Source organism: Thamnophis elegans, chromosome 1 (assembly GCF_009769535.1).
Source record: "Thamnophis elegans isolate rThaEle1 chromosome 1, rThaEle1.pri, whole genome shotgun sequence".
NCBI classification, from domain to species: domain Eukaryota; kingdom Metazoa; phylum Chordata; class Lepidosauria; order Squamata; family Colubridae; genus Thamnophis; species Thamnophis elegans.
In genome coordinates this window covers 132,758,627-132,781,895 of record NC_045541.1, presented here as the reverse complement: position 1 = coordinate 132,781,895, position 23,269 = coordinate 132,758,627, and the positions used below count along the sequence as shown (strand labels likewise).

The 23,269-nt window shown below is 40.6% G+C and overlaps 1 protein-coding gene across 3 annotated transcripts in view; it reads right to left on the bottom strand.

Annotated features, from left to right (window-relative positions):
• TMEM63C (transmembrane protein 63C) overlaps positions 1-23,269 on the bottom strand; it is an 80,736-nt gene that overhangs the window by 39,149 nt on the left and 18,318 nt on the right. For all 3 annotated transcript variants that reach the window (XM_032232092.1, XM_032232083.1, XM_032232099.1), the window contains exons 2-6: positions 21,393-21,582; positions 6,208-6,321; positions 3,478-3,598; positions 1,997-2,238; positions 386-465 (exon numbers count right to left, since the gene is read on the bottom strand). In XM_032232092.1, coding sequence (XP_032087983.1) covers positions 386-465; positions 1,997-2,194 — 278 coding nt within the window. In that variant the 5' untranslated portion in view covers positions 2,195-2,238; positions 3,478-3,598; positions 6,208-6,321; positions 21,393-21,582. The remainder of the gene's footprint in view (positions 1-385; positions 466-1,996; positions 2,239-3,477; positions 3,599-6,207; positions 6,322-21,392; positions 21,583-23,269) is intronic.

Here is a 23,269-nt window from a genome sequence, read left to right as displayed (position 1 = left end):
AGGTGCTTTGGATTGTTCGTCTTTTAAAAGGGAAATTTAAGGAAATTTCATTATTTTTTCTTCTACTGGAATTAAACATTTTTCACCGTCTACTAGTCATGTAGCATTAATGACATTTTTCCTATTACTCTGCCAGGTTTTGAAGCTTTAATAATACTGCCCTGCATTATATTCTCAACAGAGGACCCATAAGTACTGATAATTTTGGACTATGTACAACAGCCATCTCCAATCTGATGCCCTCCCAAATGCTTGGATTGCTAGTGGCAGGTAATACTTAAGAATTGCAGTCGCAACACATCTGTGGGGATTAAACTGGAAACATCTGGTAAACTACTTTCTGTACCCTTCGCTTTTGCATCCTTTAAGAAAGGTTAGATTTTACCTGTCGTTATCCATCAGCAAGGCAAGGCGCCCATAATCCCAAGCTGCTTTCCGAAGGCAGGAAAAGATGAAGAGAAGTACCTGCAGTTGGAGAGAAGCATTATCGGCTTAATGATCTTCTTCGCTAAGTAAATACTCCATTCCTTTCCCCCTGTCTGTGACAGAAATTGCAGTAAAAGTTGAACAACAATAACTGCAGAATGGAATTTCTTCTTCCATAGATTTTCAGAGCTCACTTAAATACTAAAAATTGGTTTTTGAATCATTTTCTGGGTTTGCACAACTCACTGAATTGTAAGCAGGCTGCATTCATATGCATGCATCCACAGCACCACCAAAGGAACTAAGATTAACATTAATGAAGCTTAACATGTGGTACAAATGCATCCATTCTGTTTATAACAGATCTAGTTAGATATGTTGCATGTACCCCGCCAATATAAATTAAAGATGGGAAAATAAACAGGCAGCAATTTTTATATGCTAATTCTGTCTTGCATAGCATGAATATATGTAGAACTGACACTAAGATACAAATGCGCCTCTCAGTTGAATTCTAACCTTGAGTTAAACTGGAGAAAAAGTGTAAAACAGTACAAAGTAAAGAAGACCAAGAAATTATGAATTCTCCTGCTTGCTGGTTGAGATGGTCTCTACAGCAAGAGTCTCCAACTCCTGGGCTGCGGCCCACTACCGGCCCATAGCCTGTTTCAAACAGGACCTCGGGAGTGATGGGAAAGTGCTTGCGCAAGTGGATCTTTGTGTGCAAGAAAAAGTGCCCTCTGCTTGTGTGTTCTCCGGTCGCATGAGTGGGGCTTCACATGCGAGTGCAAGGGCCCACTGCTTGCACAAGTGGAACGTCATGCACGAGGGCAAGCACCTTCTGCTCGTGAAGCTCCATTCACGCAAGTGGAGGACAAGCACAACCACTGCTTACACTAATGGAGCTGTGCGCACATGTACGCATACCACTCTCATGCCGCCCTCCCCTTCCCTGGGCTGGGCCTCAAGATGGAAAGATTGGGGACTGCTGCTGTACATCAGGGCTATCAAACTCGCAGCCCACAGTCCGGGAGTGTCACTCCCACGCCCAGTTTAGTGAAGGGGAAAAAAGTCATGATATATGATGCGAGTTTGACATCCCTGCTCTAGATGAAATATATATACTGGATGTCTGGTTGCAGACCTACCAGGCCTGTGTGGAACACTGGCTAGGGTGAAAGTCAGAAACAACATTGCAGAGGGAAGTTTGTTGTCACCTAACTGACTGAATGGGGTTATTCCTATTCACTACCAATATGAAGTCACACCACTCCGACTAAAGGTCATATGATGTGCTTGCCTTAATTTTAATACTTAGGGGGAAATATCTCTCTTTGTATCGGTGGAGGGTTTTTTTTTTTCCTTAAGAGAGCAAGAAACATTTAAGGAAGAAACCAGTGGGAATTATGTCAGGGAATGAAGGAGAAAACTGCTATATCTCATGCACTGTGTTTGATGCAAAGATATACAACTGTCCAAATGTTACTGCTTGTCTGTCATTCCTACCTGTGATGGGTGATGATTTGTGAACAGATTATAAAGGGAGATCATTTTTCTCCTTCTCACTCACCATCCAAAGGAGGAAGTTGAGAGCAAGTACTGTGGGCACACCACCAAACGGCAGCCCTTGCAAGACAGTGCTGTGGGAACGGGCGTTGAAGCATTGCTCCTCTGTAGTGTTGGTCAGAGTATCCAGATAGGTGAGAACATTCAGAGAGACGGAATTCGTATCTTCTGATGAAGACGTGGTCATGATCATGTTGTCCATCTGTAAATCAGGGGTCTCTTAGGAAGTTCTGCTGTGTAAAATGCCTAAGAGGGGAAAAGAGAGAAACTAGGTTTCTGAGACTGAAAAGGACCTCTCAAAGGAGACTTTCATATCTGATGGATATGTTTGTCCCTTTATAAGCTTCCTCTTTGCTGTTTTATAGAGAGATATAGAGATTGAGGGCAGAAAACAGTCAGATCCTTGCTAAACCAGCCTTCAGAGTTGTCAGGAAGTATTTTAACATTATCTTTTGATGCTAAAGCCAAGATATATACATGTGATGGTAAACCACATGCCACATGTGACACACAGAGCCCTTTCTGCGGGCACATGAGCCATTGCCCCAGCTCAGCTCCACCATACATGTGGAACGTGCCTCGCGCCAGCCAGCTGATTTTTGGGTCTCTGTTGCACATATGTGGGGGCGGGGCGCATGCAAGAGACACACACGCATGTGTGGGAGTCACATGCACGGGGGGCCACATAGGTGCAGGGGAGCGTGGGGAGTGTAGCAACCCCCCCGTGACCCGTTTTTGATCCCAGGAGGCTGCAGGAAAGCCTACTAGGCCCAAAATGCGGACGGCGGGGTGCAGTGTACCGCCCTGCAGTCCGTTTTTGCTCCCAGGAGGCTGCAGGGAGGCATACTGGGCCCATACGGGGCAGGTCGGGGGAGCGTGGGTGATCAGGCACATTTGCACAGGGGCAGGTGGCATGTTACCCATGCATTGCATTATGCGGGTGGGTGGAGGCGGGCGCTTTCGGCATGCGACGACAAAAAGGTTAGCCATCACTGATATATACTATTCTAAGAAGACGCCAGAAGTCCAGATGAAAGTAAACATACCCAAGACCAGTTCATGGTCTCTTATCCTAACTGTGAGAGTGAAAGGCAAATTAAAAAGAATGCTGTTTTCAGCAAATGTATCAGCCTCCGATATTCCCTTATATAGTATCCAGAAACTGGCTCATCCCAGGTTCGACTGTAAGTCACTGTGATTTTGATTCCCAAGGTGTCTGCTTTTCCCAGGGGAGCCTGACCTTGCAGTCCGGCACTCTTTTCCCATTAACCTTTTCTCCAGGTAATAGCAGCAATGCTTAGAGCTCAAAAGCTGTGGATCATAGAGGTGAGCTAGCAGGACTCCCTACTTAGGACTTCAGATCAATGTCTAAAGGTATAGCAGATATACCTGCAATGAGGGCTTCTCATCTTCATCCCGACATCTCATTCTCCTCCAAGGAAAAACCCAGGTCAATGATCACAGCCACTTATTAAGTAGACCTACCCCATCAATATCTGAAGAATTGAAGGTGGAGATTAGGAGAGATCCTCTTTACTAGCAGTACTTCAGGGTTTGGAATTAGCATCCCCAGAAACCTCTGTGATCGCTTTAATGGCATTTCATCCTACAAAATCAAGAAAAAGGAAAGATATAAGGGAAAAGCACTTTTACCCAGGGGTGGACTTCAAAAATTTCAGCAACAGGTTCTCTGCCTGATTACTGGGTGGGCGCGAACCGTAGCAGTCCATCCCTGCTTTGAGCTACAGTGCCGTTTAGGCTGCCTCTCTGTTTGAATTTTAAAAATGATTAATATCATTTTTTTTTGTGCTTCTAATTAAGATTGCAGTTTTGCAACGTTCTGTTAGCTGGCTGGATTTTTAAACTCCCCGCTCCATCTTTTGTCTATTTTTGATAAGTTGCCTTTTCAGGTCACTTTTTAGGAAAGGTTGGATCTTTAAAATTAAAAATAAAAACACTGCATTCATATTGCTGAGCTTAACAGAAAAAAAAACGTTAAGTTAGGGAAACTGAAAAACAAGTGAAACAAGTGATAACTTTGTGTTTATTAATTACATAAACCAATTTATCTAGAGAGGCAGTGGCTGACTTTCATTAGACAGCCATCTATTGGGGATACTTTAATTTGGACTGTTGCACTGAACATTGATGGTCTAAATGGCCCGTTGCAGCTCTATTATTTTAATTGCTTCTATTATGTAGATTGATGTTAAAAGGATTTGTACTATTGAGAAATGATCAAAGAAACATGAAGAAAAACATTACATTGCGATATATTAATGGGTCAGTCAACTAGTGGCATGTTAGTAAAGTGGGTGAATTAAGAATGGGCACTAAGCCTTGTGGAAATGGAGCACCAGTGGATTTACCATACTGGACAGGAATTTGAGAATTGTAATCCAAAACCTACTGGAAGGTGCTTAGTTAAATCTAAAGGTAAAGGTTCCCCTTGGACATATGCGCTAATTGTTGCCGACTCTAGGGGGCGGTACTCATCTCTGTTTCAAAGCCGAAGAGTGGAACACTGTTACCTTCCCACCAAAACTGGTTCCTATTTTTCTACTTGCATTTTTACATGCTTTCTAACTGCTAGGTTGGCAGAAGCTGGGTAACTCCGTTACGTTGCACTAGGGATTCAAAACGTCGAACTGCTGACCTTTCTGATTGACAAGCTCAGTGTCTGCGCCACCACGTCCCCTTAGGTAAATCTAGTCCATAGAATTGCAAATGTTAGTTTGGGAAAGCACGGGATCAAAATGTGGGACTCCAGAGAAATCTTTAAAAAGAAATATGTATTATGTACACTACTTTCCTGTGAGATGAAAAATTATGAGGGCAGCGGCACTGGGCTATCTTTGCAAAGGGAATATATAGGAAACATAATGCTTCTATGCAAACATCTTTTATTTGCCAACATGCCAATAATAGCCTATAAGTGGAAGCAAGCAACAATACTCTGACTTGTCTCTTAAGGTATCTGGTATTTCAAAATGATTTTAGTTTCCAGCTAATGGTATGCCATCCTCTCCATTCCTGTTTTTAATCTAGTACGCCCCAACTCCCTCAAATAGGATGCTCTAAAAGGCAATTGTAAGAAATTTAGCTGACTCTCTGCCAACCTCCCAATGATTACAAAACCTTTTAATGACACAAAGCACTAGAAACACAATCCCCCAAGTGATCAGATAGTCCTGTACCTCTAAACAGATACAATTCAAAACAATGGAGTATGTAATCCATCTCTTCCTCCATTCTTCCTTTTTTCCTCGTCAAACATTTATCCTATCACTAGGTCCAAAGGTACATAACACAGGCACTAGGTACACTTTCCCTGCTTTGGGCAGCCTCAGAATACAGAATAACAGAATTGGAAGGGACCATGGAGGTTTTCTAGTCCATTCCCCTGCTCAAGCAGGAGACCCTATCCCATCTCAGAGAAGTGGCTATCCCTCAGGCCCCTAATCATTTTTGTTGCTCTTCTCTGCACTCTTTCCAGAGTCTCAACATCTTTTTTATAATGTGGTAGCCAAAACTGGATGCAGAATTCCACGTGTGGTCTTATATGTTTAGTCTAATTTTTCCCTTTCTCCCATATTGAGAAAGTTGTCTTCTAGTTATGCTAAAAGCAAATACAAATCCCATCTAAGCAGGAACCCCGCTCAAGACAGGAAGTTGGAGACACTGGGGATGGAGCTAGCATGCATGGTCACATCCTGTATCCGATCAGGCAAAATGCCAGGCATTCACACAGAATTCTTTTACTTGAGAGTAACATAGGTTGGCTTATGTTCCCAGATCATTCCAAAGAGATGTCCTTACTTACCAGGATTTTTTTCTAAATGATGCTTGTAGCATTTTAACGCCCTTGACACAAATAACAAGCCTGTTTGGTTTGTTTCTGATGGTTCCTAGAACTCAACCTACAGTAGCTTCAAACAGATGAAAGTGTTCACCTTCAGTTCATTCAAACTCAGAAAAGCCATTCATTCATTGTTCCATCCACTCCTAAATTAGACACCACCATACAGATATATCTATATCAAATGCATTGGATGATAATGCACACATCTCCCACCGACTGGTTGAGAATGGCAGTAATCACCGCTCTAGAAAGCTCCACACTTGGGACAGCTATTCTTGAGAATGAAGGTTCTCCCAGTGGCGGAGATCACTTCCTCCTTATGATCCGACAAGTTTTACAAAGCACCTCTTTACCTTTCTTGGACAGCAGACTCACGATATATACCAGTAAGGGTCATCCCACGATTCAGGCTTGGTTCCAGACACCAGGGTCAACTCTTGCCATTGTATAGTAGTCAGCCTGTGTCACTATAAAAAAGAAACACAAAACTAAACCAGTAATTCTAGCAGACCAAAGGTGAACAGGCTCCGTGTTTCCAGCTTTATTCTGTGTAAGAATCCAGTGTAACTTGTCTTGCCACACCTCACCATCCCTTACAAAGTAAACATTTGTGGGTAGTGGTGGAAATCTCTTGTTCCTTGGGACACCCACTGCTGGAATACTCCAATTACATTGTGTATTTAGTAGTATTATTCTGCAGCGGGGTTTGCTTTCAGTACTGGCCCTTTTTTGTTTCTAAGCCTCTAAACCTATCTAAAAAGACAATGGCCGGGAATAAGTTAAAGACATTATGGGTTTCCTCCTGTGTTTGAGGAAGCAGAGGAAGGTGAAGCCAGATGGCTGCCCAGCTGAGCTTTACTCCTACCTCCAGGTTGTCTGAGAGTGCAGTTCCTTGCCTCCTCCTCCCTTTGCTCCCTTTCCCCATGTAAACAATTCCATCTGACATTGCCAGTTGCTTTTAATAATTCATCTCCCTTTGGTTACCAAGGAAAATGACTCTGGACCATCAGCAAATAATTAGAGGGGCGCTTAGCAACCAGCAGCTCAGTCCTCCACTACCTTTCCAAGAGCTAATGACAGAACCATTTTTAGGGCCAGGCAGCACTTGGTCTCTTTCCATGTTTTCTCTTTACAAAAAGCATACATCTGTAAGCAGTAAAGTGGAACATGCACACAAGAGTTTTCAGCCATGTGCAGAGTTATCTGACTGATCTCATTTCTATTTCGAATAGATCGAAGCAGCCAACGTGGTGCCTCCCTGTTTACCTTACTACAAATCTGTGAGATTTGTTTAAGATCACAGAGTGTTTATAGTGATCGGGGCATTAAAATTTTCCCATTTTAGTTGAATTAGGAGTTTCTCAATTGCCAGGTTGTGTGAGCCCACAATACGTTCCACATTGTCCACTTTAGTCTACCTGATTTCTGGCTTCATATGACATATTAAATCATGAATGAAAAATATGTCCTGCTATTAAAAAAAAAACACGCTGAGCTAAACTATGGTTGGCTGGTTTATGATGTAGTGCAGTGTTTCTCAACCTTGGCGACTTTAAGTCCTGTGGACTTCAACTCCCAGAATTCCCCAGCCAGCTATTCTGGGAGTTGAAGTCCACAGGACTTAAAGTCGCCAAGGTTGAGAAACACTGGTGTAGTGTATCATGTGAAGGCAGTAACAGGCAAGTGTATATATGTACAAAGTTACTATTAATTCATATGGACGGTGAGATGGGTGAACAAGCATGTAAAAGTACCTGAATTGAAACTTATTTCAGAATTCCACTGATTGCTTATACAGAAATATCTGATACGAGAAATAACTATGTGGAGGTGTGTGCAGTAAGTGGCACAGACATAAAATTGCCTTTATTTTATATGCTAGGTTCACCCTATCGCCCTTATTGAACAATAAACACTTTTCAAAGTGTCTGATTCTTTCATTTTTGTACTGTAAAGTCTCTCTCATTCTAGACTTCGGAGAAACAGGGCTTGTAGAAAACGACCAGAACCAGAGATTTTGTTATTAGCAAGTCAGGATCAGGAATACAAATGGAAGAGAGAGAGAGAGAAAAGGCCTTACCTCCTCACTTTAGCAATAGCACTTAGACTTATATAGCGCTTCACAGTCCTCTCTAAGTGGCTTACAGAGTCAGCATATTACCCCCAACAATCAATTTACTGAGCTCAGAAGGCTGAATCAACCTTGAGCTGGTGAGATTTGAACTGGCGAACAGCTGTCAGTTCGGCAGTCAGCAAAATTATCCTGCAATACTGCATTCTAACCACTGCACCACTATGGCTCTATCCAAATGACTGCAAAATATCCTAACCAGTCCCTTAGGTTTTGAAGCCATGATGTTCTTCTATGCCTGGCGCTCGTTTGCCTCCAGTTTTTCCCTGAAGGCAAACGAGGATTACGTGAAGGATGCTGTATTTTCCTGGGTGCCGCATCACATGTCCAAAATATTCTAATTTTCACTTGTAATGGCTTTGATGATTTCCCTTTGCTTTCCCAGGCGGCTTATCACCTCATTTGTGATTTTGTCAACCCAGTTTATACATAACAGCTGCCTGTAAATCCACATTTCAAATGCTTCTAGTTTCTTCAAGTGGTTTTCTGTCAGAAACCAACTCTGCTCCGTGGAGCAGGATAGAAAAGATGTAATATCTGACAAGCCTGATTTTCAGACTTAGACTTACGTTGCGACTGCAGAAAAGCTTTTTCATTTTGAAGAATGTTGTTCGAGCTTTTTCTATCCTTGTCTTTACTTCACTGATTATGTCCCAGCTTTCATGTAAATAAAAACCAAGGTATGTGAACCTTTTAACTTTTTCTAGTGGGATTCCTTCCAAATTTATCAGTGGTAAATTAATGGGTTGTTTGCTGACGACCATGATCTTGGTTTTTGAGCTGTTAAGCTTCAAGCCATATTTTTCAGATATTTCTGAGTTCTATTTCTATTTCTGCCTTAGATATGAAAGCCAGCCGGGTGACTTTGGGCCAATCACCAGGAGAGGATGAGTTCTAGTCCAGCCTTAGACAGAAAGCCAACTGTGTGACTTGGAACCAATCACCAGGATATGGTGAATTCTAGTCCAGCCTTAGACATGGAAGCCATCTGGGTGACTTTGGGCCAATCACCAGGAGAGGATGAGTTCTAGTCCAGCCTTAGACATGAAAGCCAACTGGGTGACTTGGAACCAATCACCAGGATATGGTGAATTCTAGTCCAGCCTTAGACATGGAAGCCAGCTGGGTGACTTAAGGCCAGTCACTCCCCTATTCTAGCCCACCTCAATGGGCTGTTGTTGTTGTTGTGGGGAAAACAGGAGGAAGGTGTCTTTGGATATATTTGCAACCTTATTTATAAAAATAATCAAGGTAGAATACAAATTAATAAACAAACAGCATTTTTATAACATAACTTCCTTTACATTATAAAAATGCCCTTCTTTTGCCTTTGACTTTAGCCTTTCAATTGGATTTACCTGGTTAAAGGCACTGGGCAGCTACAGTTTAAAATATTTTTAATCACCCCACCCCCTTTTGGGAAATCTCCAATCACAGCCAAAATGAGAACTTGGATCCTGAAGGAGATTGTATTTCTGAAATTTATAGCCAGTTGAGACTCTTCAAATGACGCTAAATATTGGTGTTGTTTCTATACATTGGTCCTTTTATAATCTGTGTAATCTGTTCTCCCACCAATTTCTCTAAAAACATTCCACATACAGCAATTTAATTTAATTCTTCCTAAACAAAAGCCTTGGTCTTCAAATTAATGGAGAAAACCTAAAGAAGGTGGACATTTTTCGGTATCTGGGATCCCATCTCCAAGGTGACATCAATGGTGAGGTGCGAGAAAGGGTGAATGCAGCCTAGATGCGTTGGCGAGAACTCACCAATGTGTTGTGTGAGAGACAAATGCCAACCCGTCTTAAATCTAAGATTTACAAGACAACCATCCACCCTGTTGCACTGTATGGCACTGAATGCTGAGCAATAACAACAAGGACTGAAAGCTATCTCCATGCCATGGAAATGCAAATGCTCCGCTTGATATTAGGCATCTCCCTTCTTGACCACATCACAAATGACAACATTCGACAATATTTTGGTGTTGCACCAATTATAGAGAAGATGAGAGAAGGCCGACTTCACTGGTATGGGCATGTCCTGAGAGCAGCAATTTCCACTGTGGCCAAGACTGCCTACCAACCAGAAGTCAATGGACGGTGACCTTGCGGGCATCCAAAAGAAGACACCATCAACAAAGATATGCAAGCTGTAGGCCTGTGCCCTGGAGACACAGCTGACCATGCAAAGTGGCGTTCAATGATCTGAAAAGCGGACCCTGCGGGAATATGCTACAAAGAAGAAGAAGAAAGCTTTGATTCCTAAAAAAGATTAAGCAAAGAAAACAAAACAAAAGCTCAAAGAGCTACATCATTATTGTGGAAACTCCTCAGAAAACTAAGATTAGTCTGCAGATTACTGCACCAGAGCCCTTCATTAATTTAATCTGCAACTGATATTTATACCCTTTCCCCTCAGAATCTCTTATAATACTTCCTTTTAAAGCCCATCACATCATCAAAGGTATTTTATTGCTTTAAAAGTATATGGGAAGAAAATAGAATTGGATTACTGGGGATGTTGCACCAAACATTTCCTCATTCCTAATGGGATAATTTTTATTTCTCTCTTGCTTTTAATTGCACAGTGAGATCTTGTTTTAACAGATGAATGTACAATTATAGTTCCAATAAAATGTCATGTATAACATTATCTGCTTACTGATACAATTATAACACACATCATGCAATACGCATCATTTGCATAACTGCATCACTTGTATAATGTTGTCATTATGCAAATGATGTGATTACATCATGTGCAATGATATCATTACCATGCAAATGAAGTACGTTGCATCAGAAGTCCATTATGATGAGGTTTAGAAAACTGTGATTCTGCTTTACATCTAAAACTGAGAGAACTCGGTGAAAACAGGAAAAGTCCTTGAATCCTTCCAGTTTTGATAAATCAAATTTTTGGGTTCAAATATTTTAACTGTTTGGATGAGACCTTGATTGGCGATTCTCAAGAATTTTTTTTTAAAATAAACAATACGAATTTCAGAAATTAAAAGCATTCAAGGGAACAATTTTCAAATTCTACTGACAAAGATAGGTCAATGTCTATAACCAAGCAGAATATGACTATGATTTATATAACTTTGACAGATAAAAGGTGTTAAAAAGAAGTTTGGTCTATTTTGGTGATAGGCAAATATCCTTTAAAATGTTGCTGCCACCATCCCAAAAAGACAAAATTAAGAGATTTAATTGCCTCTTACCAGTTCTTTCTTGAAGGTCTTAAGAAATGGAGAAATGGTTTATACAGTGGTTATCACTGTTTTTATTATTTATTATTGTTACTGATGTATGCACTGGACACTTTTTTATTCTTCCTCTATATCAGTTTTGTGAGCTGGTTTTTTGACCTGTGCCCAAAACAAATCACTTGAAAATAAACAAATTCTGCTTCTCATTTATTCACAGGACGAGTGAACTAGAAGTGATTACAATTTTGCATTACAATAATGCATCAATAGATTGTATAGAGTAGAATAGATTGCTTCTCTTAAGGCCCTGACACTTCTTGGCTTTTTTGAGATCAATCAAGGTCAGTTAGGTGCTGCTCATTCCTATTCTCAGGTCTTGTAGACAGGCTAGCAGGAAATCACAGTTCTTCTGCCAACTGTGACTTCTTGCATTTTAACAGAAAAACATGTTAATATTTCATCACGCTGTCAAACAATCACACTGTTTTCTTAATGCAATCAACCTATTTCATTCACAAGCAACAAAAAAAAAGATCGACGATAATTTGCTATTCCTTCCTATGATTTCCAGCACTTTCTTCCTTTTTTCTCTCATTTACAAAATATATTTTTGTAATATATATTAAGAGGGATTCTAGATACTATCAGCTAATATCTAAACTAAAGCTTGGAAGACTAAATCTCTGCTCCCAGTAATCGATCCAGATTGGATCCTGTAATATCTAAACCAGTGTGCCTGGAGTAATGCAGGCATACTGAATGCCAACAGTTGTGTTGTAGCTGAGCTTCCAATTGTATTTAGAAGTGTAAAAAACCAAAATAAGTATGTTTGGCACTGTCCTGTTTTTTTTTTTAATCTACAAGTTTTGAAAACAAATTTGTTTTCTTGCTTTTAGAGGTACAGTAACCTTAAGTTGCTGGTACTCTGTGCTTCAGAATTTTGTGCAATTTATATCATTTGGACAATGAAGGCAAAAACCTACCTTACACAAAGCAAGCCTCTGATTACCGTATATAGTTGAGCATTGACTATTCTGAGCAGGTGCATCTCATTTTTCTTCAAAATAGCTTGGTTGTTGTGATTTCCAAAGCTTCATAAGGTTTTTTTTCCCAGTGAACATAAATTAGCTGGCTCTGGACTAACATACGAACATATGAATGGATGTAAATGTATATTTTATTCCCAACTGGCCTGATTATAAATATGTACATGAAGACTCTGAATGTGACTATTTACATTCTTTAAAAGCAATTCCAACCTTGTTTTGCATAGGTATCGTTTTATTTACTTAGATCTATTCTTAAATTTTCCTTCCCTGCAGTCGTATGAAAAGATGTACTCTAAATCAATGACAGATCAAGTAGGATTTGATGGAGAGGCAGTTTAAAATGCAAACGTGAAAATTGTTTAGGAATCCTAAATATTAAATAATCAACTAGGTCGTCTCTTGTGTTACACCCTTTTCCCCTGTGCTTGCAGCTCCTGAATCCTGCATATCTGAAAGGTCTGCCTCTGTTTTGCAGAAGCAGAGCGTGTGATTTAAGATTTGCCTCCAATTAGCTGTTACTTGCTAGACAAATGAATGATGTTTATCCATATATGTGACTTTGGCTGCTGAGCGTGCAAGGTCAGGGGTGATCTCCCACGAAATAGAGGGGGAAGCTGCAGTCAGATGCACTGAGTCAGCGTACCAGACGAATCAATATGGAGCATCAACTAGGAAAGACCCATCAATAAATGCTTCTGTACACAAACATCAGTTCATGGCTTGTGGGTCAATTGGGAAGAAAAGATATAGATGATCTCCAATGTCACGGGGCCATTAACCTTTTATCTTTCAAATGATAGGAAGGGGATGTGAGGCTAAACTCCTTTCAAAGGTAAAACTGGGTTGCATTATGTGAACTGCACAACTAAGCTTTGGGCTCCCCCTCCCCCTAGTAAATTTTCATGTTTTATTTTTCTGTTTCAAATTAACGTTTTCTTTCAAACTAGCCAGTTTATTGCCAAATTAACAGGGGACAATCGTATTAATTTAAAATAGGGGCAGCCAGCTGAATCTGTCCAAATGCTTTGAACTATAAAACCTTATGCTTATTTTGTGCCAGAAATACAGAAGGAAAACACCAAAATAATTATCTGATTTGTGAACCACAATTAAGAAGAACCTATCCTGTAATTCTATCTGGTGCAGCTGAAGTTAACAATTAATGCATGAATATGAATGTATTTAATATGTACAAAATATAAAAATTTCCTGCAAAGACATGTTTGTTTTCATCGTTTCTCATTTAGTTTCTAGTTTCCATGTCTCCCTTCTGTTTTGTTTATTTCCTATATCTTTTATTGTTAAACAAATCATGGCAACCAAAACCAAAATTAATTAACGTGAGACAGTATTTAATGAGTATTTAATAATTATAATTTATATAATGAGCTGTGGAAGGGCAGTGGTTAGAATGCAGGATTGCAGGCTAATTCTGCTGACTGCCAACTGCAGTTCGGCAGTTCAAATCTCACCGGCTCAAGGTTGACGCAGCCTTCCATCTTTCCGAGGTGGGTAAAATGAGGACCCACATTGTTGGGGGCAATATGCTGACGCTGTAAACCGCTTAGAGAGAGCTGTAAAGCACTGTGAAGCAGTATATAAGTCTAAGTGCTATTGCTATTGAGCATTTTATGAAAGAACATGCACATGGAAATCTGAAATGAACAAAAAAGAGCACAAAATCTATCTAGAAAGACAGTTTAATATGTTTTCACTTAAGCTTTCCCAGCTTGGTGAACTCTGTGTGTGTGTGTGTGTGTGTGTGATGCAAAGTTGTTTACCAATGTACTTCTGCTTACCAATATAAGACCCAGTGCTTATTGAAGTATTCCAAACTGAGTATAGTAATCAAAGGTTGAAGTGCTTCAAACAGTGGACTATGTAAAAGGAGATGGGTAGACAAGAAGTATGAAATATAAATAAATAAAATTATCTGACAAGCAAACCCCAATTTTACTGGGAGATAACGTAGAATAATTTGAATTAAAAGAGTATTACCCATTTTAGATCCCCAAAATACACTATTTTGGGTTCCTTAGAAACTGAAACTGTTAGAACTACATAACTCCCATTTCAGAATGGTGATTCTCAAGATTCAGTCCTCCTCTGTTGTCTTTTATAAAGAAGGTTAATCACAGAGTATTTCAACAGGGAAAAAGTCTGTGCAACCTAAGGCGCTCTGAGAAGAAACAGCGTTCTGCTTAATTATGTTAAACATTTCCTTTTTGTAATGATCGAAAAATTGGTTACAGCATTTAAATCTCACCTCCTCATTTCTCGCCCTCAGCCTCTACATAGGTCTGCCTCTCTTAAGAAGACGTTATCTAGTTTTGGCCCTCAGGTAGAAAATATCCTGTGTTACTGATATAAGGCTTGTATCTTGCATGCATGAAAAGAAGCAAGTGTGTGAGATAAGGCAGCTTCCTTTAAAAGTTAGTAACCATAAACAGTAATCAGAAAATGAATGTGTTTTTCATTTCCATAACATTTAGAAGAAAGCAGTCCTCTTTTATGGAAGCTTCTGTTTATTACTACTGACATAATACATTTGTGCACTTAACTAAGCTACAAGAACCATATTTTAGAAGGTTTCCAGACTATCCATGGTTTTTAATTCTTATTGGGGAATATTTCCGTTTATCTTGCTTCTTGTTCTCTGAAGGAGAAAATGCACCAATAGAAGAGGATACCGTATTTTTCAGAGTATAAGACACACCTTTTTCCTTCAAAAAAGAGGCTGAAAATCTGGATGTATCTTATACAGTGAATACAGCATTTTTTGCCTCCTGAAAGCCCACCCCCTTCACCAAAATGGCCATGTATAGCCTTTAGGAGGCTTTCAGAGTGCTCCTGGGGGCTGGGGAGGGCAGAAATGAGCAAAAATGGGTTGTTTTTTGCTCGATTTTGGCCCCCCCAACCCCCAGGAGCACTCTATAAGCCTCCTAAAGGCTATGCATGCCCTTTTTTTGAAAATAAAAACGGGCCCGTTTTCACAAAAAAACAGGCCATTTTTTGCTCGTTTTGCCAAGGAGCACACTACAAGCCTCCTAAAGACTATTCGTGCCCTTTTATTTTTAAAAGGGCTGTTTTTGGGAGGTCTGCAGAGGTGAAAAACGTTTTTAAAAAATTTGCCTCTTCAAAATCTTGGTGAGTCTTATACTCCAGTGCGTCTTATACTCCGAAAAATACGGTATATGCAGTTCAGGATTGAACTGTGGAGTTTTTTGTGCTCTCTGAGCTTAATTATTAGTTGCAGATACTTCATTACCCAATTAGGTAACATTATCACTGTAAGTGAGTGTGGGGTTGATATACTTCTTCCATGTACTGTATTCATGCATAACATCATAAAATAAATAATGCAACTGCACAAAGAATCCAAGTCTGTTGGCCAAGATTTTTGGTATACACATCATAAGTAAAATTTGAGACACAGTACGTGCCAAGGTACATATAAAGTCTTCTCTCTTGAGTTTTGCTGGGCATTGGCCTCTATCCAACTGAACATGCAAAACTTCAGCATGAGGAGATAGCAAGCTAGTACTATGCCTCAGCCATCTCCATGGGCTTTGTCACGAAGCCACAACCATTTCAGTATCCACAAGTTAACCCAATTTTCTCCAGTGACATTTTTCTAAATATGTTTAATTAGAATGCCCTCCCTTCAGCCGAAACAAACTTGGTCACTTAAATAATTTCTCCTTTACTATCTAATTTCCTTCAGCTTTTCACCTGCAATATTCTAGCAAAGCTCCTGAGTCTTTATTCCATTCATTTTCCCAATTCGACAAATGCAAGATCTTTCTAGATTAAACAGCACTAGAGTCCCAGCTGAGAATCCAGTTACCAATTGACACAGATTTTGACACTAATCTCTCCATTGAATAAAATCTTTCTGTCTTCTGTAAAACAACTTTGCAATAACAGATTCTGGCATCTCCGCTGCAACCGAAGCAGCAAAGAACTAGAATAAAATATATCTTCCCCTGACTCTGCAGATATCACATTGCTGGGCTCAACATACTGCTTTTCACATATGCTAGTCTTTAACTTACAGGATTTGAGTGAAATGAAACCCAATATCTCTGGAGGGAAGAAAATTATAGAAAACTGCGTCATATTCTTTCAGCAACATAAATGTCACTAGAACACATGCTGAGACTAGGAAAAGGCCAGCTATCCTATTTTCAAATGGAGAGATTTTTGAAGATAGAATTTCTTGACAGATCAATACTGCTTGAGTTTCACGTACCCTTATACTAGACCTTTACTGCAAATAGCAAAAACAGTAGGACTATATAGCCGTACTACAGGGATGGCAAACCTTTTCGGCACCAGGTGACCAAACGTGAACAAGCATGCGCCTGTGCGCTGGAGCCCCGGAAACCTGAAGACCAGTTGGCCGGTATGCACCTGGTCTTCTCATTTACAGCGCATGCATGTGCGCTGGCCAGCTGGTCTTCGCACGAGCCATAGCCCCAGAAACCCAAAGATCAGCTAGCATGTGGTCACCTGGTCTTCTGGTTTCTGGTGCTTGCAGGCGCACTGACCAGCTGATCTTCGCACATGCCAGAGCCCCAGAAACCCCAAAACCAGCTGACTAGTGTGCATGCCAGCTGATCTTTGCACATGCTGGAGTGGCAGAAACCCAAAGACTAGGTGTCCGGTATGTGCATGCACACCGGCTAGCTGATCTTCGGGTTTCTGGGGCTCCGCATGCACCAAGATCAGCTGGCCGGTGTGCATGCACATGCCACAAACCAAAAGAACTCTGTGTCCCACCTCTGGCACGTGTGCCATAGGTTCACCATCACGGCCCTACCATCTTCCTTATGAGTTCAACATTATGCATCTGTTAATGCTTATCAGAACTGGCATTTCAATATTCCTTTTATACTGAAGTGTACCTCTGAACTTAGGGGTACATTTCTTGGCTATCTTGACTAACTAGTGGAATGCACCTAACTATCTGTAATTCATATTATTTTGTATTACAAAGATGATCTCAGTAATTTCAGTACTTTGTTTCTTGTTTGTCACTGAAATGTGTCCCTTCAATAATAAAAGACGTGCTTGCCAGGAAGACCTGCAGCATCTGATCTTGCCTGTATTTGAAAAAATAAAATAAAATTCACAGGACAAAGCAGTTCCTTGGCCATCAGATAAGAAGACCCAGAGTTTATCCATCTGCACTTCTCTGAAAATCATTCTCTCCATGTGCCTGTCAAATCTATCACTGCTGAGCATGCTTGTTTCAATGCTGTGTCATCCTTTGGAAAAAGCCAGACATAATTATAGCAATGTAAGTACAGATTGTTTTCACATCATTATGTTTTCATCTTTGCAGGCATAGATCATTTCAGTGCAGTGACAGTACACAGGAAGAACAGCAAGGGCACCAATACCCTGCACACTACTGGAAAAATAAGGGATATTAGATCCAAGGTTGTTCCCCCTGCACAATTATGGTGTCTACTGAACAGAAAGCTGCTACTGAATGCTTCGGTCAAACTGACACCTCTACAAAAGGAGGGCTGTGTCACAAGGGACATTTATGCCAATTTAGCATGATACAAGGCAGCCCAATTCTTGCATCCTCCTCCTTGTGCAGTCAAGGTGATTTTTCCCCCTCCCCCAATGTGTCTGAGTTGCAGATTAAATTTCCATTTTGCAATTTGTAGTGCTGCAATTTTGCAGATCTTAGGCGTAAATCGTTATCCCATTCATAAAAAACTCCATCCGAAAATGAAGTTCTCTGGTGGATTTCAGAGCAATCTAGTGAATGATTCTTCCAGTCACTTCCTAGTCCATTTCACAATCCCTGCCAGTAAAAAAAAAATGCTGGGCTTGATTGTCTCTATTTATATGAACACAATGTGCTAAACACATTGAGCTGAGAGGCTTTATCTTGCCTCTCAGCTCAAGTGGGCCATTGCTATCTCTCTGCACAATTCATATAGATAGCAATAGCAATAGCATTTAGACTTATATACCACTTCATAGTGCTTTTACAGCCCCCTCTAAGCGATTTACAGAGTCAGCATATTGCTCCCAACAATCTGGGTCCTCATTTTACCCACCTAGAAAGGAGGGAAGGCTGAGTCAACCTTGAGCTGGTGAGATTTGAACTGCTGAATTGCAGCTGGAAGTCAGCTGAAGTAGCCCGCAGTACTGCACTCTAACCACTCCGCCACCTCGGCTCTTCTAGATATTTCACCCCGCAACCTACAACCATTATTACAGCTCTCATGAAAAGCCCCTGTTTGCAAAACTACGGGGACATGACACCAAGAGAACTTCCAATAAGGGCTGAGGTCTATACAACTTATTACCCCAGGGTTTTTATTACAATCAATGTCTATACACAAACTGCATGTAGTGAAAATACCCAAAATTGATAAAATGAAGACTAATAGTTTAATTTTCCCTTTTTGATATGAAATAGGGGCATTTAAAAAAAATTACTGGGAGCTGGTATAGCTGAAGGGTGGGGCAATGACCTAAGCCTTCTCCTGGGTTGGAGGCAGCCTTGACTGGTTAATGGTTTACTCTGCTTGTTCTCATCATTCTGAGCTCAGCAAGAGCAGACTCCAAAATACTTTGAGAGGGTGAGACTGGGAACAGGGCCATCTGGAAATGGCAGAATATTAATGTCTAACGACTTTAGCTTTCTTGGTAACTTTCTTTAAAGCAAAGATGTTGGAAGGGGAGATCTGGATGTTCTCTGGTTAGAGGAGATGAAATCCTCATATTATGTCCCTCTCCCTACAAATAAACAACTCCATTTGGTTTTAGGAAGATTATAGTACACAAAATAGGAGACCATTGTGACTGTTGGCAATAATGGCTTATCTGAAATGTTTATCCTACGGGCGCCATAGCTCCCAAAGTACTTTGGGTGCTATGGCACCTGTAGGATAAATGAAAGAAAAAGCTAATATGAAACATTTATATGGGTGAAATCTTGTTTATGATTGTGAAATCTCACCAGAATTCACTCTTTTAAAATAGCTTTATAGTATCTCAGGGGCAAGGTATCCAAAATTGACAATCTTATGAGATTGGTTTAAAACAGACCCACATTACCTAAAAGATCAATAAGCACTTTAAAGTACTGTAAATGCCTATATACCAACTCTCATGAGTCCAGATAAAGACAAGGAAAGTTTCTACAAGGACCTGGATTATTCGAACAACTCATCAGTAACAAACTCATCTTTCTGGAAGATTTCAATGCCAGAATGGGGACAAACAGGGACAACTGAGACAGAGTTCTTGGGAAACGCAGAGTAGGCAAACTGAATAGCATTGTTTGCTGGTTCTGAGCAAATATGTCAAGCACAACCTGTGCATTGTTAACATGATGTTCAAAAAGTAGAGAACTACCTCAATGGGCTCCAGGTCCAAACACTGGCAACCTGCTTAACTAGATCATAGTATGACAACAGCATGATATTAACATGCGAGGTGCTAAGTGATGGACTGACCACAAGCTGGTCTGGTTGGTCTGCAAGCTAAACATAGTCCCTCTACATATTAAACAACGAAGAAAGTCATTCAACACCAGAAGATTATAAGACCAGATCAAGCCCAATGTTTCCAAGATGTACTTAATGAAAAACTCTCCAGCAATTTACTGCTTGTAGGAACCTGTTCTGAAAAATGGACACAGTTTAAAGATATCATATAGACCAATGTTTCCTGGTTGGCGGCCCAGTGCAGGGGGAGGGGGGAAAGAAGGGATGCTTTTGTGCAAGGGGCAGGTATCTATTGTACATGCACGCGCACAGCTTCATTTGTTTGAGTGGCAGGCATGTGTATCCACTGCTCACACAAGTGGCAGTGCGCACATGCTCCAACCCAACACTAATGCATCCCAGTTGTGAATAGGCCACAACCCATAGCTTGGGACCCTGAATATAGACCGCAACAACTGTACTTGGACTGAAACCCCAGGCACATGAAGACTAGTTTGATGAAACACGAGACGATTTCAGCAGCCTTTCAGGCCAAGAACAAGGCTTATGCAGACTGGCAGAACAATCCATCATCTGTTTCAAAAAAGACAACTTTAAATATCTGCAGTCCAAAGTACAGATAAAACTGCAAGAAATGCAGGACAAGATGGCAAAGAAAGCTGAGCAGGTAGAATTGTATGCATGCCACCTGAAAGTTTGTCAATATCATGAAGTCAGTGTATGGTCTTTCTAAATCACAATGCTTCCCCCCTTGCTGTCATGTTCCAACATTAGGAAGGTCTGAGAAACCACTGGGCTGGACATTTTTCTAATCTACTCAGTGGGTTCTCCAGAGTTGATTCTGATGTTTTACAGCAGATTCCTCGGCTGCCAGTCTTAGATACCCTAGACTTGCCTCCTTCAATCAAGGAAGTGATCTTATAGGTGAACTCAAAGCAACAGGGCAGAATGGTGTTCCTGCTGAGATCTACAAAGCATCAGACCAAAATGCCTTACAGGTGTTCCAAGACATCCAAGAGATATTTTCCCCATTAATGATCTACAAGATTACCCATGAGCCACTGTCACACAAAATACTCTTGCGGAAAACTTCATCCCATCTTCCTAATCGTCCATACATTCATGGACAGACAAAGGCTAATTTCAGAGTCAGAAAGTATTCTTTTTATAGAAAAATACATCTATGCATCTTTGGGTAGGTCTTAGAGGATTCTTGTCTAAATCCCTGAGCCACAGTCACAGCCTTAGCAGATGATACTACACTTAGATAATTCAGAGGTTTATTAGTATAAAGCCCTTATATCTAAGCTCTTAGTTGTGGTGTAAATTAGCATTATGTTGAAGAAAATCACTGTCTCAATTTTAGACTGAAAAGAAATTCCCCACCTTCAGCTCTGAAAAGTTCGTAGATTTTGAGCAAGAATTTCTAAAAGACTGCTATACTGTATATTCAGGATAAAAGAGTGCTGAAGACTCAACAAGAACTGAACTCCTGGTTTTCATCAAATCTGCAAGGGCAGAAGCCAGAATAAATTCTTCAGGTTGTCTGGTTACAGGTTGCTGAAAAAAATTCTCACACTAAACAGCCCAGCAGACTTCTCCTCCTCAACTTAACTACCCCCCACCCTTCCAAAACCCAAGTCTTATGGAATTTGCAACTTACCTGACAAGGATCAGCAGGTCAGTCCTGAACACATGCTATTGAGAATAACAGGGGATGAAGGAGGGATCCCTGGGTTTTGATTAGCAAAAGGTTTCCTTAATGTCTCCAGCTCAGTGGGCTTCAGTAAAGTTCCCACAATCAGTGTTGGAGCAGACTCTTGCCTTGAAACAGCAGTAATGTCTTGAGGACCCTGGAGACAGAAGAGGAATGATATGTCAGTATCGCTGAGGCTGTTACACTACAGACATAGCTTATGATGCATGAAGAATTGGTTCCTTTTTTCCCCTCTCTCTTGCATATCTGGAAATTGGGAGCTCCCTTGTGTTGGCAGGCATCAGAGAGTTGGATTGGCCAGCTGTCCGGAAAGGCTGTTTCCTTTTCTAATCACAATCTGTAACCCCAGTCAATGGAATGGAGAGGGACCCCATCCTGGAAAAACATCCCCAAGAAACAGTCAGTCTGCTCTGTCATTTTAGCTTGCTTTTTGTCAAAGGCAACCACTATCTGTTCTCTCTTTGCATTTTACGTATCATGCTCAGCTGAAATGTGTAGGTCAGAATAGTCAAAATGCAAGTTAAAACAAATACATGGATGTAAACACTCAACTGCCCAATTCTTGCTGCTCTTCTGTCCAGTTTGATTCAGTTTTTTTAGTTATTTTTGCAGAAAGGGTTATGGCAAGCAAGTATGGAAGAATGGATGTAGATGAGACTTGATACGCAGAGTCATGGGGCCTGGGGATGATGAAATATCACAGTTACACATCCATCATTATGCCAAAAAACTGGAAGATACTAATTTTGATCTGCATGATTCTGAATCATCAGAGGGAAAAAAGACGATACCGATACACCGTCTCAACCCTAGAAATAAGATCCACCTGGGTTTCTGATCTCCATTTTGCAGGAAATATGATTCATTACTTTAAAACCAAGATGGAAAGGAAGGGATTAGCCACATGGTAATGATTCAGTCTGCTGCCTCTTAGAAAATGCAGGACCCTTCCCTAGTGTAGAGCAGGTGTAATTTCATCGTTGTTTCTTTTCAATTAAGTATCTCTGACTACTGAAGAAGTGGATGCTTACATTAATATTTGTGCCAAATAATTCTAGCCATAAAGAATCAGGCATTTTATGGAAATTGTGACCTCAACCCATCAGTGAACACATTGCAGCTTGCTCTTGAAGTCAATTATCTCAACAAAAATGAGAGGAAACCTGTAAGCCCTCGTGATCTAAAACAGCCCAAATTTGCACATTCCACTGGCAGATACACTTACTAAGTATACATCAATGCCCACCACATGTTTCCAGCCCTTTATGTTCCTGAATATTTGCAAATGTATTTTTCGCCCCCTGTTCTGAATGTGAATGAATGGTAGTGCAGATATACTACCACCATCTAAAAGTACAAGCTTCTGAGCATCACAAAGACCTTCAATAGACTGCATTAAAGCCAAATCAGACTAAGGCCCATATTCAGTAGTAGAATGATGGTTTGAATCTACAAAGTCTCAGACTCAAGCTTTTATAGGGAGGATTGAAAAATACCAAACAGCTATTGCTGGCATGGGTAGGATATATATATATATCCTAACACACATGACCCAGACCAGTTTTTAGGTAGTACTTCATATGCTATATATATTGATCTATCTCTATACCTACACTCACCTACCTACCTACCTACCTACCTACCTCTCCCTCTCTCCCTCTCTCTCTACACACACACACACACACACACACACACACACACACACAAACCAAAATAGTATTTTGCCCAACATAGTATTTTGTACTCTGATGTTTCTTACTGGTCATCAGCAAAAATGATGAAAAAGAGAAACAAGAACAGGGAATAGTAAAACTCAAGAGCAC